Source organism: Musca vetustissima, unplaced genomic scaffold (genome assembly GCF_032173495.1).
Source record: "Musca vetustissima isolate MV318-11 ecotype Yass unplaced genomic scaffold, APGP_CSIRO_Mvet_v1 utg2304, whole genome shotgun sequence".
Taxonomy (NCBI): domain Eukaryota; kingdom Metazoa; phylum Arthropoda; class Insecta; order Diptera; family Muscidae; genus Musca; species Musca vetustissima.
In genome coordinates this window covers 99186-116941 of record NW_026880246.1, presented here as the reverse complement: position 1 = coordinate 116941, position 17756 = coordinate 99186, and the positions used below count along the sequence as shown (strand labels likewise).

At 32.9% G+C, this 17756-nt stretch overlaps 1 protein-coding gene across 1 annotated transcript; it reads left to right on the top strand.

The window, feature by feature from the left end:
* Positions 1 to 944: 944 nt before the first annotated feature.
* On the top strand, positions 945 to 17031 carry LOC133325728 (synaptic vesicle glycoprotein 2C-like). Its single transcript, XM_061534451.1, has 10 exons — positions 945 to 1011; positions 12193 to 12562; positions 12630 to 12808; positions 12878 to 13059; positions 13119 to 13336; positions 13390 to 13555; positions 16359 to 16476; positions 16549 to 16708; positions 16792 to 16919; positions 16982 to 17031. The coding sequence occupies exons 1-10, from the start codon at positions 945 to 947 to the stop codon at positions 17029 to 17031; spliced, it is 1638 nt and encodes a 545-aa protein (XP_061390435.1).
* Positions 17032 to 17756: the final 725 nt, after the last annotated feature.

Genomic DNA, 17756 nt, shown 5'->3' with positions numbered 1-17756 from the left:
AAACTTCCGAACGATATGGCATACGACTGATAATATACGACTTTTAATTTTTCTTACTAAATATTTATGAAAACGCTTTTGCCAAATAATGGTATGTCAAAAACTGGTAACCTTGGAAGGCCTCATACCAATAAATCACATTGAGATTATAAAATTCAACATCATTCAGTTCTTGCCAAGAAACGCTTAACTTTTCTAAGTCAATGTCGTCAATAATACAATTTTATCAGAAGCTTTTCTCACCTGGTAGCTTATTTGGCCTAACGGGGAGAGATCGTATCTATTGCTGATGCTAATACGTAAGAAATCTTTTGTAAAATTATAAAAGATGTGACGCTTTTATTTCCCTAACATTCGTGGGTGGTGACAAACAAACAACAGCTACCAAATTGATAAGATACTGATAAGGTGACAACGACAGTTGAGGTTGATAACTATCTTTTAAAAATAATCCAATTCTTACTCATAGCATCTGCTATAATAAAACGCTGTTATATTCGGAAGAAACCAAACAAAAAATAAACAAATAAAAATGTTAATTTCATTACAATTTAATTTTAAAACAATAAATTTATTTTACAATTCTGCAATATGAATTACTCTTTCAACGAATTGACCTGCGATATATCGTAATGAATGTAGTTTCTAAACCGATTTGCAGTAAGTAGACACAACAAATAGTAATTAAGATAAGACAGTAAAAATACAGTAGATTTTAATCTTATAAGAAGATCAACATCCAGGTGGAATGTTATCCAGAATTATATTGACATTGTAGTCGCATCTGTCTGTAACGTATAATGTGTCGGAAGTTATAATAATTTTGTATCATTTGAGAAGAACAGAAGTGGTCTAGTTTGTGTTTACGTTATTAAAAAGTTAAAGAATCCGGTGTTACCGTCCAAAATCATCCGTCAAGAAATTCGCACCAAAAGATAATAAACATGGAAATTTTGAATGAAAACAGTACAAGTGATAACACAAAAGATATGAAATCTGTTGCCGATAAAGGTATGATGGTGAAATAGAAATAACAGCAAACCAAAACCATTAAGGAAAGTAGTAAAGTCGGACGGGGCCGACTATATGATACCCTTCACCACTATGGGTATATTAAACAGGACTATTAGCATGGAATTGGATGAAATAAAATATGTGATATTTATCTAAATGTGAATCTACGTAGATCTATCCATAAAGTATGTAAATCGACTTCAAACAATGTCTGTACTTCAAGAAAACGCAACTACATAATTCTATGCTCAATTTTGTACGTTGTGCAAAATTTGATGTCAAACTGACTAACATGAGGAGTTTGATGCCCAATTTACTTGAAATCGGGCGAAAATATATATGGAAGCTCTATCCAAATATTAAGCGATTTCAAACAAACTTGTCACAGGTTAGGTTATACTAATTTCAGAACATTTTGTTCCTATTGGTTCCTTGGTGCGTCAATTACTTAAAATCAATCTATAATAAAAGGGAGCTATATCTAAATCTGGACCGATTTTTGCGAAACAACGCAGACATCACCCTAGCTTCAATTCAGTACGTTATGACAAATTTTGTGCAAATCGAAAGATATATAGGGACTTCGGTGCACCATTTACATGAAATCGGACGAAACTATATGGGAGCTATATGTAAATATTGACCTATTTTCACGAAACTTGCAGACATCATTCTAGACTCAATTCAGTACGTTATGCCAAACTTCGTGCAAATCGCAAGATATTTGTGGTGCACCATTTACATGAAATCGAAGGAACTATATATGGGACCTATATCTAAATCTGTACCGATTTTCACGAAACTTGGCAGACATCATTCTAGACCCAGTTCAGTACGTTATGCCAAATTTCGTGCAAATCGAAAGATATATAGGGACTTTGGGGCACAATTTACATGAATTGGGACGAAACTATATATGGGAGCTATATCTAAATCTGGACCGATTTTCACGAAACTTGGCAGACATCATTCTAGACCTAAATGATTAGGCTGTATCAAATTTCGTGCAAATCAATAGATATATAGGGACTTTGGTGCACCATTTACATGAAATCGGACGAAACTATATATGGGAGCTATATCTAAATCGGCACCGTATTTCTCGAAAGTTGGCAGACATCATTCTAGGCTCAATTCTGTACGTTATGCCAAATTTCGTGCAAATCGAAAGATATATAGGGACTTTGGTGCACTATTTACATGAAATTGGACGAAACTGTATATGGGAGCTATATCTAAATCTGGACCGATTTTCTCGAAACTTGGCAGACATAACTCTATTCTTAATTCAGTAGGTTGTGCCAAATTTCGTGCAAATCGAAATATATATAGGGACTTTGGGGCATCATTTACATGAAATCGGACGAAACTATATATGGGAGCTATATCTAAATCTGAACCGATTTTCACGAAACTTGGCAGACATCATTATAGGCCTAAATGATTAGCCTGTACCAAATTTCGTGCAAATCGAAAGATATATAGGGACCGTTCACATTAAATCGGTTAAATATATATATGGGAGCTATATCTAAATCTGAACCGATTTTTCCCAATTTCAATAGGGTTCGTCCGTGGGCCGAATAAGTGACCTATGCCAAATTTCATCCAATTCAGATCATAAATGCGACTTGTACTTTGTTTACAATTTAACATGGACAGACAGACAGACGACGGACGGACATGCATAAATCGACTTAGAAAGTGATTCTATGCATATTCTCAAAAGGAACCATGGGTCTATCTCGATTATTTTTGCCTGTTACGAACATATGCACAAAGACATAATACCCTGTACCACAGTGTGGTGAAGGGTATAAAAAGATTTGAAGTGTGAAATGTTGATACTATTCATGACAAGCTTTGAAAATAATTAAAACGTGAATTAAACATTAATTTCAAAATCCAAATTTAATCTACTTCATTCGTAATATACACAAAATGACTGTGTAATATAAAAATCATGTATTGAGGAAAAAAATTAGTGAATGCTTATATCAGATTAAAAATGTAACAGCATCCTTAAAAAACTTTTAAAAACATTATAAAACGCTTTGAAGTTCAGGAGGCCAGAACTTTTTAAGAACTCCGCTATGAGGGACTCTGCCAAACTACAGACTCTCAGGTGGAAAAATTGGACTAAGATCATGAATATAACAAAAAAGACGCGTGTCGCTTGAAAACATGTCTAAAATAAATAAAATATTGGAGAAAAAAACTTAATTGGAGAAAATCGGTTCAGATTTAGATATAGCTCTCATATATATGTTCATCCGATTTTAGGTAAATGGTGAACCAAAGTCCCTGTAAATCTTTTAATTTGCACGAATTTTGGCACAGCGTACTGAATTAAGTCTAGAATGACGTGTTTCGTTTTTCGTGAAAATCGGTTCAGATTTAGATATGCTTCCATATATATTTTCGTTCGATTTTAGTTAAATGGTGCATTAAAGTCTCTGCAAATCCTTCAATTTGCACGAATTTTGGCACCGCGTACTGAATAATGTGTGCAAAGTTTCGTAAAAATAAAATATTTTCGTCCGATTTTATGTAAATTATGCATCAAAGTCTTTCGTGAAAATCGATTTAGATTTACATACACCTTCTTTATATATTTTCGTCCGATTTTAAGTCAATGGTGCACTAAAGATCCATAGCTAGGCCGATTGACACAACGTACTGAGGTTAATATAAAATAATATCTGGCAAGTTTCCTTGAAATCGGTTCATATATATATATATATATATATAATAGAAAAAAAAATTGTTTGTTTGTGTGTATGTTCACGATAGACGCTAAAACCGCTGAACAGATGTTAATGATATTTACACTGTATGTCATGACATGCCCTGAAAGTAACATAGGCTAGCTAAACTTCTAAAATTCCGCGTGGATGCAGAGTTATAGCGTCAATAGTAAACAAACCTCAAAATTTCCGAACATGTAATATGCGTATATCTTAAGAACGGTTACAGATACCGGCTTCAAAATTTGTGTGAATAACGTAGATGTAAATACACACCATACATACAAAAACGTGCTTGGTATGATCAACGGAAAGTACATTTTCTGCTGCATTTTCAAAATCTGCATATTGAAAACAGAAAATATTTCGTTTGCAGACTCAAAAATCGGTGGACAGATTTTACTGAGACTTTCACAGAATGTCATGACATGTCCTGGGAATAACATAGGTTATATAAACCTCTAAGATTCGGCGTGTATGCGGAGTTATAGCATCGAACGTACTCATGCCTCAGAATTTATGAACATGTAATTTGTGTATATCCTAAGAAAGGTTACAGATACCGACTTCAAAATATGTCTGAGTAACATGGGCGTAATTACGCATAATCCATTTAACAGGAAAATGCACTCCTCATTGCATTCCTATCTATGCATATGTATATAGAAAATCGAAAGCATATTGTTTGTGGACTTAAGAACCACTGAACAAGTTTTACCAAGAGTACGTCAAGCGATGGAAGTAACATAGGTTAGATAAACTCCTAAAAATTCGCGTGGATGCGGTGTAACATCATAAAAAATAAGCATATAAGCAAAATGCAAAAATGCGTAACTAACAAAAGCATAATTGTGCAGGAGTAGCAAAAAACTGTTTTGAATGAAAACTATAAACATGTCATGTGAAATGAAAAAGTATGCCCGGCAGGGTGATATTGCATATGACGAATAATAGACCATAATTTTTTTAACAGATTTAGTTATTTAGTTTAATGACAGTCATAACAATTATGTAAAAAATTGAATTTTTTGTTAGTTACGCCTTTTTGCATTTATCAAATAAACCCACTTGTAGTTACGTCTTTTTGTTTTTCCTTTTTTGACCGCAGACGTGTAAAACTTTGTCAACACATGCAGTTTATTGACATTCACAATATTCATTCAAAAAGTCAATTTCAATTTTTTGTTAGTTACGCCTTTTTGCATTTTAGCTGACGATATGTTCGTATGTATGTTAGTAGCATGTAGCTACTTTCAAATTTGTTTCAGAAAGATGGCTGCAATTGCGCATCATCCGAAAATTTTGGAATATAAAATACAAAATATGTACATACATATCGACGCCTCCGAACCATAGTATGCTAAGTCTGAAAAGTGAGTTTTTCAGTAGAAGCTCTCAAAGTATGGAAGTTTCATATATCTTACGGGCCATGCTAAGTACATTTTTGCTTATAACTTTGGTTTGGATTGGCCGATGATTACCAAAATTTCAGAGAATATAAATTAAGGACCGTAGTATCTAAAAACGTAAAGAACTTTAATACATGCTAAGTCGACTTAGCATATTATGGTTCGGAGGCGTCGATATGTATGTGTATTGAAAAGCAAATAGAAAGAAATAATTGACATTATCAGCCTGTTTATGTATTTCGAAAGAAAGGTTTCGTTCGCTTTCAATGCAAATGAAAATCAATTTTGGTTCATATAAAAACTTTTTACAGGCAAAAGAAGTCGAACGATAAACAACTCGAAAGAAAACGTAAACGTATATTTTTTCTTTACAAATTGGGTTTATGCAAGGTGTATTTAATAAGGTGTATGCATCAGATACAACAACAAATATTTTACAAAAACAACATTGTTGTTATAGAAATTAAATTGTCATGCTGACAATAAGTTTGACAAAAAATAAACAAAAACAATTATTAATTTATTTTTGTCAAGAACTATTCTTTCAGGAATAATTGATGAATTTGTGTATTCTTGGGTTATTGGTGGTTTTAGGTCAGTGAAAAATAATGTTTAAGACATGGTCGCGATTAATTTTACGTTTCCCACAGTTAGCCCATGGCTCCTTGTGATGTTGTTTATATTGTGGATTACAATCTATTTTTTTCTATGGAGTGGCTTCAAATCTTGCCTTCTTAAAGAAAATTGAAGGACATAAATCCTTGGCCAAAGATCTCATAATGGAAATTGTGTTGACCGTATAAAATCTTTCCATAGGGGCCGATTCCAATATAGGCTAATATAATCTCCTCGATTTTAGCTGGAATTTCTGGACAGATTTCCCCCCTCTATGAATGTAGTTTTCTTGAATTTTATTAAAAAAAAAACCTAAATTTAAAGACCATTTTTGAAATCCAAATGTAATATTGAAAATGTTTTTGACAATTTACTTTACAAACAATAAAGAAAAAAGTTTGAAACCATATGATTGTCACTTACACCTTATTTAATACACCTTGGGTTTATGTATGACGAAAAAGCTGTCATCATGCTAACGAGAATGTCAAATTCACTCACTTGCTTTATAGCTTTCGAATGAATTGCAAAATCGCGAACTATGTACCAAAATTTGAAGCACCTTCACACAACACAATCTCTATACAAAATAAAATTTTTTGAAACATGTTTTATAGGTATCGTTTGGATTTTTCATTCATGTTTTTAGAAAATAATATTGTACAAATATTGAAAATTTTCATTTGACAATTTTTTTTTTTCAAATATGTGATTGTATTTGTGTACTTTGTTCTCATTTCCCATTTGACTCTCATTTATTGAACATTGTTGTAAAATATTATATTTAATTTAGTAGTTTTTCGAATGGTATACGTAACGGCAAACGAACGACAGTTTTCGAAATACATGAACGCTTTTTTAAACGAAAGTGAGTTACTTTCATTCGCATTGATTTTCGTTCGAAATAGAAAAACAGGCTGTATATTTTTTAATTCTTGACAGTTTGTCAGTTTTATTTGAATACTAGCTGAACCCGTGGCACTTCGCTGCCCCTACTAAAATTATAGTTTATGCAGTAAACTATTTATATGCAGTTTCAAAACAGTTTTAAAGAGTCTACTATTTGATGGTATTTGATTGCTAAACTTACTGCAAATATAACCAAAAATTCTAAACAATAGTTTTATATTTTTTGAAGTTTCGTTAGTTTTTTTATGAAAATGTAAGTATTAAAAAACCGTTCAACGATCAATATAATCCCTTATTCCCACTACCACCTACCTTTATGCCTGTATTCTCAACTGTTTCCACATAATGTGGTTGGGATCCCTTCCTCCGATTAACATCGCTAAGACATCCGCTGTAATAATCTCCCACTACCACCTACCTTTATGCCTGTATTCTCAACTGTTTCCACATAATGTGGTTGGGATCCCTTCCTCCGATTAACATCGGTAAGACATCCGCTGTAATAATCTTTGCCAAGTTTAAATTTTGCATTTGTAATGTGTATTCCCTAATGATTTAAAAAAATGGAATGCAATTCATTTTGAAGGAGGCGTTTTTGAATCCCTCAGAGGCTGTGGCTCTTCACAGTCCCACTGAAGTTATTAACAAAAATAAAATAAAGAACAATTGGAAAGAAAACAACCTGTATGTAATTAACCTTTAGTTTTAAAATAAAATCTTATCTTTTAAACCCTCGCTTTAGTTCGTCATTTCCTCTGCACATTCTCGAATGTATAGTTTTAGTCATGTTCGTTTGGTCAACAAAACTTTATTTTTCAAGTAATGAACACATTTTATTTTAAGCTCAGCTATGATGATACCCTACCACAGATTATTATAACATTACCACAATCCGCATTTCGCTTTTAGATATCTCTCATATATTGCTGATGCATACTGTTATTGAACTTATAGTCATTTTCTAGAATAGTAGTAGAATTGTTGAAATTCAAAAAGTCTCAAAATTGAAATGTTTTTTTTTTTCTAAAACTGACAAAATGTAAAAACTAAAATGACAATATTTTTCATTTTACACAATTTTTATTCCAATATCTGTATGTATTAGCACGACAATGGAGAGATGGAAAACGGCAGACGTTAGCGGCATTACTGAAGTGTGGTTATTGCCGCTACTGATAATGATACGTAGTTGGACAAAAAATTATGAGTCTATTAATCTTGATTTGGACCAATTTTTTTTAATTCCAGATCTTTTATGACTGGGTACGTAATTACCTGAGTATCATATACACATTTATAAACGAATATATGTATATGCCTTCTTAAAGTTAGGATATATTCATTGAAATGTAGTATTAGTTCTTAGCTAAGAAATATTAATTCATAGCTAAGATAACTACGCATCAATTCGGAATTTTGGAAGTATACCAAGTCTATCTTTCTTCCATTGGATGGACTGACTTACTGCGAAAATTTCAGTAAAATCTATTAAGCGATTTTTGTGTCTACAACCAAAATAGTTGGGAGTACATTATCCCCAATGTACCACTCCTGTTTTTATAGGGATGATGCGTATTTGTAACCAAGCTACTCAGACAAATTTTGAAGTGTAAATCTGTAACCCATCTTAAGATAGAAGCATAGAAAATGAATATTAGTTCAGGGGTATTATTACTTTTGATCCCATAACTTGAAATCCGCGCGGAATTTTAGAAATTTATATAGCCTACGTTATTTTCCTCGAACGGAAAGACGTGTGGTGAAAATCTGAATTTTAAAAGTTTATATAACCTATGTTACTTTCAGGGCATGTCCCGACATACAGTGTAAATCTCATTAAGATCTGTTCAGCGGTTTTGGCGTCTATCGGTAACATACAAACAAACAAACAAACAAATTTTTTTCTATTTTATATATATACTAGCTGGACCCGTGGCACTTCGCTGCCCCTTCCAAAGGCCAAAAAAGTAAATCCATAATATGGTAATTTTTACTATGAAATGTGTAACTGACTTAGAATTTATAAACGTATAGCATTATTTCTGTGAGAAAACCCGTAACTCAAGTGGCAGTGCATTCCAACATCGCACAAATATTCAAAATTCGAGGTATCAAAATATTGAGGTTTCTAGAGAGTGTGTGAAAGAAAATAACATCCTTAAGTGTCCACCGTAATATATATACTGAATAATTTTTTTCAAAAGAACATCCAAGAAAGCGAGTAACATATTCCGACACGTGATTGTCACTACGTAGATTATAAATAAAGCGTGTTATGGTATTAATAATTCGCTTTAACTTATGAACATGCAAATCAATGGATCACGAATACACTCCAAGTCCATATAAGATCAGTGACATTAACAGAGCATTTGCCAGTATTAACTTTACACGTTCATTACGTGTTTTAATTTTGTAAATCGATTTAAAGCAAACTTGACACACGCTATTTGGTATATTGCTCGGTTTAAAATATAATCTCAATCAGACATCCATTGATTACATGGTGTAAATTTACCATGAACCGAATTCAAGGAAAGTTACCAGAGATTAATTTATATCGGACGAACATATATATGGAAGCTACATCTAAATCTGAACAGATTTTCACGAAACTTTGCTAGACTATTCCAGACATAATTCAGTACCCTATGCCAAAATTCGTGCAAATCGAATGATTTTCAGGGGCACCATTTACATAAAATATATCGGACAAAATATATATGGGAGCTATATCTAAATCTGAACCGATTTTCACGAAACTTAGCATACATCATTCTTGACCTAATTTAGTAGGCTGTACCTAATTTCGTGCAAATCGAAAGATATATAGAGACCATTTACATTAAATCGGACAAAAATATATATGGGAGCTATATCTAAATCTGAACCGATTTTTATGAAACTTTGCGCAATCATTCTAATTCAGTACGCTATGCCAAAATCTATCTAAATCTGAATCGTTTTTCACGAAACTTAGCACACATCAACTACGCTATGCCAAAATTCATGCAAATGGAATCATATATAGCGATTTTGGTGTGCCAAATATAGAGGCTTCGGTGCACCATTTACATATGGGAGCTATATCTAAATCTGAACCGATTTTCACGAAACATAGTATACATTATTCTTGACCTAATTCAGTATTCTATACCAAATTTCGTGCAAATCGAAAGATATATAGGGACTATTTACATTAAATCGGACACAAATATATATATATGTGGGAGCTATATCTAAATCTGAACCTATTTTCATGAAACTTAGCACAATCATTCTTGACTTAATTCAGTACGCTATGCCAAAATTCGTGCAAATCGAATGATATATAGCGACTTTGGTGTACCAATTACCTAAAATCGGGCGAAACTATATATGGGAGCTATATCTAAATCTGAACCGATTTTCACGAAACTTAGCACACATTATTCTTGACCTAATTTAGTAGGCTATACCAAAAAATTTCGTGCAAATCGAAAGATATATAGGGACCATTTCATGCATAAATCGACTCAGAAAGTTATTCTATGCTTATTCTCAAAAGGAACCATGGGTCTATCTCGATTTCTTTTGCCTGTTACAAACATATGCACAAAGTCATAGTACCCTGAAACACAGTTTGGTGAGGGGTATAAAGAGGGCAAATATGTGTACAGTACTAATTTGTGTATATAATCTAAATTATTTAAATCGCTTCGTGCTCAAATTTTACGAATTCTGTCATCAGTAATGTGTACAGTACTATTTTGTGTATAGAGTCCACATTATTGAAATCTCTGCGTACTCGAATTGTACGAACTCTGTCATTAGTATCACTTTTTTGATTCAGATATTTCCATCTTTATCATTGTCATAAAAACAAATTGTGACTTGGCAACACCTACATAATTGTGGTTTGTGAACTTAGTAAACATCTGTGGTTTGTATATTTACTAACACTTTGCCATAATTACCAATTCCAATTCTTTGCTATAATGGCCAATTCTGATCTAAAAAGGGGGCAATTTGTATGGGGGCTACTGTTTCCCCTGCCCCCATCAAAAAATTAAGTACCCTATGTTACCACAAATGTACTCAAAAATCGACTGTGAAAATTTCATGAAAATCCGTTCAGTAGTTTAGGAGTCTATAGGGAACACCGTTCAAACAAACAAACAAACAAACAAACAGAAATTCATTTTTATATATATAGATATAGGAAAAAAATACCAAAACAGTATTATTCTTATAGAAAAAATGTAAATGCCTAATATCGAATATTAGAGTTGGTCATATATAAAAAATGGCACGTTTGGGACTAATTGAAAATAAGTTCATTGAAAATAGTATTTGAAGTGAAGACCCTAACATACTCTAACAATTTATTAAAAAAAAAAAAATAAATAAAAAATGGATTGAATGTCACTTACGCCCTTTATAATCCTTGATTTTAATTATAAAACGATTTATTTTCATCTGAAAAACACGTTATAAGTCGGATAGTGGGATATAAATATGTGCAAAATAGTTATTTACCCTATTAAGTGCACTTATCTGTACTGACAATAACGACCAGTTCATTAATTATACTAACCGTCTTCTCTTCATTTTCATGCACATACATACGTACATACTTTTAACAAAATAAAATTTGTGTAAAATTTATAAAAGATATCAATTTTGAATTTGTTCAGTATATGAGAAACATATTTTTCTTAGTTTCAAAGGAAACAAGAATTACCACCAATATAGAAAACAGCGAAAAATTCAATAACTTCTATACAAATATCGTTAGTTACCAATAGGAAGACAAGAGAACGCATTGATATTTCACACATTTCTGTATAAAAATTATTTCTGTATTAAAAATTAAAAAATCAGGGGCAGCGAAGCGCTACGGGTCCTGCTAGAATATATATATATATATATATATATATATAGCATAGCTTCCATATATAATTTTGACTTATTCATGTTAATTGTACACCAAATAATCAATGGGTGTCTGATTGAGATTACATTTAAACTGTGTAGCATACCGAAAAGTGTGTTTCAAGATTGCTTATAATCGATTCACAAAATTTTGCATAGGTTGCATAATGACATGTGTAGGGATTGATGTTAGTCGGTTTAGATAAAGATCACATAATTAAGTTCGTTCAATTTCATGTCAATACTCTTTCGAAAAGGCGACATATGTTGAATATGCCTAAAGTGGTGAATGGTATCATATAGTCGGCCCAGTCCGACTTTACTACTTTCCTTACTGGTTTTTAATTCTCTGGCAGTTTGTTGTTTAGTACGAACTGATGTTCCTCTTTGATGAACAGTCACTACTGATCTAGTTGCATAAAACCGACTTATAATTCCCGAAATTACTGATTTTCTTATGGAATATGTCTCTGAAATAAATTTCTGTGATAAATTAATCATTTTCATAGTCAAAGACAAAGCTAATTTTCTATGCCTCGAGGAAGCCTTATTGTTCACCAAAAGTGTTTTTTTTTTCATTTCAGATGACAATGAGCCAGCAGATTTTGAAAAGGCGCTGCAAGCCACCGGATTTGGTTGTTTCAATTTGTTGTTAATTCTCGCAGCAATACCAGCCAAATTATCCATTGTATTTTCCACAACAACTATGGCTTATATTCTGCCCATAGCTGAATGTGATCTAAAGCTGACACTATTCAATAAGGGTGTACTGAATGCTGTCACATTTGCTGGTATGATTTCATCGGCTATTGTTTGGGGTTATTTGGCCGATACCAGAGGAAGGCAGAAAATATTAGCCTTTGGCTTATTGGCTGATGCGGTGTGTGTATTGTGTAGTTCGATGAGCCAGAATTTTGGAATGTTGGTGACATTTAAGTTTTTGGGTGGATTGATGTAAGTTAATTTTTTAAATTATAAATTTAATGTAATTGATTTTCCTTTTAAATTATTTTATTTTTAGAGTCAATGGACCCAGTGCCGTATTGGTTACGTATTTAACAGAATTGCATGCCGCTCATCATCGACCTAGGGTATTACTACTTTTGGGAATTGTTACTTCATTTGGAACATTAATGCTGCCCTTGATTGCTTGGCTTATTTTACCAAGAGATTGGGAGTTTGTGATAAAGGACTTTAATGGTGAGTTAAGATATGAAAAGGAATGGTAAAAAATTAACTAAAATAATTAATATTTCTTCTTATTTTCAGTTCACACCTGGCAGATATTTTTATTTATATGCGGCTTACCGAGCTTCATAAGCGGTGTTATACTTTTGTTTCTACCCGAAAGTCCAAAATTTCTAATGTCACAAGGTCATAATGCGGAGGCTATGAAATCATTTCAAATCATGTATGCCCTAAATACACGAAAAGCTAAAAATACTTTTCCAGTTAGTACAATGAAATTTCTCAGATAATTCTTTCTTAAATCGATTTTTTAAATTAATAGATTAAAACCCTGATCGAAGAAGTTCCAACACGTGATGTTGTCACAAATGAAGCTGTTTTCACAATTGAAAAATCCTCAGACGTAAATCCTAAGCGAATTCATCGTTCTATGTCTCAGAGTTTGCGCGATGGCTGGGAACAAACGAAGCCCATGTTTAGAAAGCCGCTGCTGACACGTTCTCTGCATGTTTATCTAATGCAGATTTCAATATTAATGGGGTAAATGTACATTTTGGATTTTTTAATGAAATAATTATTATAATTACTTTTAGATATAACACAATACGCCTGTGGCTGCCACAATTATTCGCTTCGATATCAGAATACGAGCAAGAACATGCCAATAGTAAAGAATCCTCTAATTTGTGTTCCATTTTAGACTACAGCGTAAATAAAACAGCAACAATTGTCACCAGTTATGAAAAAGATTGTACTGAGGTAAGTAAATCAGAAGACATGGAATCTCATCTCGAAGGGGTCTGGGATCAATATTTCGAAGTGTTACAAACACTTACGCCTGTTACATAGTAATTCCTACGTTTCAGATATAAGCGTATTTATACAATTTCAAAATTTCTTCGCCATTTACTTAAAATCGGGCGAAACTATATATGGAAACTATATCTCAATCTGAACCGATTTTTACGAAACTTAGCACACGTCATTCTAGACTTAATTCAGTACGATATGCCAAAATTTGTATAAATCGAATGATTTTCAGGGACTTTGGTACACAACCAAGGGACTTTGGTACACAACCTAAAATCGGGCGAAACTATATATGGGAGCTATATCTAAATCTCAACCGATTTTCACCAATAGGGTTCGTCCTTTGGCCAAATAAATGAGCTTTTTAATCCAAATCGGATAATAAATTCAGAACCCTTTATACAAATTACAGCCAAATGGGTATAAAGTCTTCAGAAATACTGAAAATACCAAACCGTAAACTGATATTGATCATTTTTGTCTGTTACAAACATATGCACAAAGACATAATACCCTGTACCACAGTGTGGTGAAGGGTATAATTAGAGTGAAATCGGTTGGAACACACGTTTGTAACATACAAAAGGAAAGGAAATAGGTCCATAGTTCCTTTTGAGAATGTGTATAGAATCACTTTCTGAGTCGTTTTATGCATGTCCGTCCGACCGTCTGTTCATGTTAAATTGTAAACAAAGTACAGGTCGCATTTATAATCCAATTTGGATGAAATTTGGTACATCCCAAGGACGAACCATATCGAAATTGGAGCAAATCGGTTAAGATTTAGATATAGCTCCCATATATACTTTTATCCGATTTTAACTAAATGGTGCAATCATCTCTCGATATTTGTCCAATTGAGACAACATTTTGTGTCTGTGAAGTTTTGCTGAAATCAGTTCAGATTTAGATATAGCTCCCATATACAGATTCGTCCGATATTATGTAAATTGTGCACCAAATTTCCAATTATGGTCCGATTGAGACAAAATTTTGAACATAGTACTGAATTAGGTACTTTGTTGGAGTCTGTTCAGATTTAGATATATCTCCTATATATAGTTTCGTTCGATTTTATGTAAATGGTGCACCAAACTCCCAATATCTGTCCGATTGATACAAAGTTTTGCACAGCGTACTGAAATTAGTGTAGTGTAAAGTGTGATAAGTTTTGTGGTTCAGATTTGGATATAGCTCCTATATAGCTTCGTTTGATTTTAAGTAATAGGTCCACGGAAGACCCAAAGTTAGGCCGATTTCCACAAAATTTTGCACAATGTATTGAAGTTAGTATTGTCTAATGTGTGTCGAGTTTTGTTGATTCAGTTCAGGTTTGGATATAGCTCCCATATATATTTTCGTCCGATTTTTAATAAATTATGCACCAAGAACTCAAAATATGGCCGATAGGAACAAAACTTACTGGAATTAATATAACCTAACCTGTGTCAAGATTCGTTGAAATCATTGATATTTGGATATAGCTTCCATATATTCGTCCGATTTTATGTAAATGGTGCCCCAAATTCCTCATGTTTGTTAGATTGACGTTAATTTTGCATAGGGTACAAAATTGAGCATAGAATGACAGACTCCATGTTAATTGGGCTCCAAATATTCAACGGCTATACGATTGATATTTGCTTTAAGTCTTTTTTCATAATTTTGTCCCATTGTAACAAAGGAATGACATTTTTATAGATTGATCTAAGTCGTTTCACTTTTATATAAAGATCACATATATTAGTTCATCCAATTTCATGTTAAGGGTCCTACAAAAATGTGACATCTGTTAGGATGCATCTGATGCATAGTGTTGGCCCCGTCCGACTATCCTACTTTCCTTACTGGTTTTATAGAAACAAATTTAACGACCTAGAGGAAAGACCGACGGACGTTGTTAGATCGTCTTAAAAATTTACCCTGTTCAGGAATATACTTGTATGTCGGAAATGAGTATTTTGATGAGTTACATGTGGAATGAAACAAATTTATATACCGTTCATACTGTGGTGAATGGCATAAAAACATAATACAGGTATCCATAATCAGTGATAAAATTTTTGGTCTATTAAATTCATGTAATAAATTCGGCCCAAAATATATATGGGAGCTACATTGAAATCTGAGCGGATTTCTACCAAGTATAACACATGTCATTTTAGGCTCAATGAGGCCCGTTATATCTAATATCGTCCATATGGGATATACCTTGGATCTGCATTCTTCCAAATACCCGATCGTGAAAGATATTGGAGATTTTTAGTAAGAAAGATTTGAGAACCAAAAATCCTCACAATATCGAGAAATATTTGTTAATCCATGAGAGCCCAGAACACCAAACTACAGCCAATTCCGCTGAATAAAGTACCCAAAATAGTCCATCTTAGATCGTGATTACAACTATATCGACGTAAAATATTATCTTTATCAAGAATATACTGTTTTTGTAACCTTTTAGCGCAAACGGCTAAATTAATCATCCTAGATGAAGCTGTGTACTAAGTTTTCCATTTTTAAATCTTATGCAACATTGTAATTTTAACCGTTTTGTTTGGGTGTTGGTCAGCCACGCATATTTCAATTCTATTTTAAAGTATGCTGATAATTTTTAGCAGATCGCTTTAATGTAGTAAAACATTACAATGAACTTTAATCTATGAAATATTTGTCCGTGTACTGTTTAAAATCATCTTAAGTGATTAGTTTAAATTTTGTGTTAACATTTGAAAATCGTCTTAATTTCTTCCAGCATCAAAATGTATCGGTTGATATGTACATGAACAACATGATTGTTTCTATTTCGGGAATTGTGGGTTACTGTTTTGCTGGAATGATTGTACGTGCCGGGGGTACCAAACGTTTGCTGAGTAAGTGAGGCAGGGGTTAAATATCCAACACAAAACATGTTCCTAAAACGTCTCTTCTTCTTAATTGTGTAGCATTTGGTCTGCTGATATCTGGAGCATTGGGTTTAAGTCTCTATTGGTCCAGTAGTGGTTTGACTATATTAATCATATCCTCACTGTTTATAACACTGTGTGGAATATCAACATCTTCTCTACTAGGAATGGTTGTTGGCTTATTTCCAACTACATTGAGGTAAGTTGGTTAATGGGAATGTGGGTTTAGCTGTTGGACATGTATATTTCAATGTTGATATGTTGGTTTTCTTTCTCGGATAGAACAATGATTGTTGCTTTGTCTATGATGTTTGGCCGTTTGGGTGCCTTATCGGGAAATTTAATGTTTCCCGTATTGGTGGAAATTGGTTGTATACCGCCATTTGCCATGGTAGGATCAGTATTGATATGTAAGTTGGACTAATTTATTAAAGAAAATTAAATTTTAATTCACTTACTATTTCTATTATAGTTGCTGCTGCCCTGTCATTTATGTTGCCTAAGAAGTCAACATTTACTTAAGGAAAATTTAGAATTATATAACAATGTGTATATGTAAATAAATTATTTAGTCAATTTTAAAATTTCAGTTTTTGCATTTATTTCGATTGGCATATTAATTAATACACGACGAATCATGGATCTAGACGTATAAGTCCAAATCAAAACAGCAATCGACCAATTAATTTAAAAATTAAATGATGTAATAGTAAACCAAAAGGTGATACGAATATTTGGTTTAAAAACTTGCAGCCAAGATCCCGGAATATAAATTTGGGTATAAGGCTATGTTAAAACCAGTAAGGAAAGCAGTAAAGTCGGACGGAGCCGACTATATGATTCCCTTTACCATTTTGGATATATTCAAGAGATGTATCCTAACAGACTTCGCATTTTTTTGAATAACCATTGGACTAAATTAAATGTGTTTAGATGTTATCGATCGTAGGATTACTGCGATCAATAACCGGGTACATTTGTACCTTTTTATACCCTCCACCATAGTATGGAGGGTATATTAACTTTGTGTTTCCGTTTATAACTCATCGAAATAATCATTTCCGACTCTATAAAGCATATATATTCTCGATCAGCACAAAAGGGACAACATTATGTAAAGTGATTTAAATCAAACTATCAATTATACTACAACACAGAGGCTCAAGTGGACACTAGTTCATTATTTTGAGGACAATTACCATGAAGTCAGTCGAAAATATATATAGGAACAATATTTGCCTCTGAAC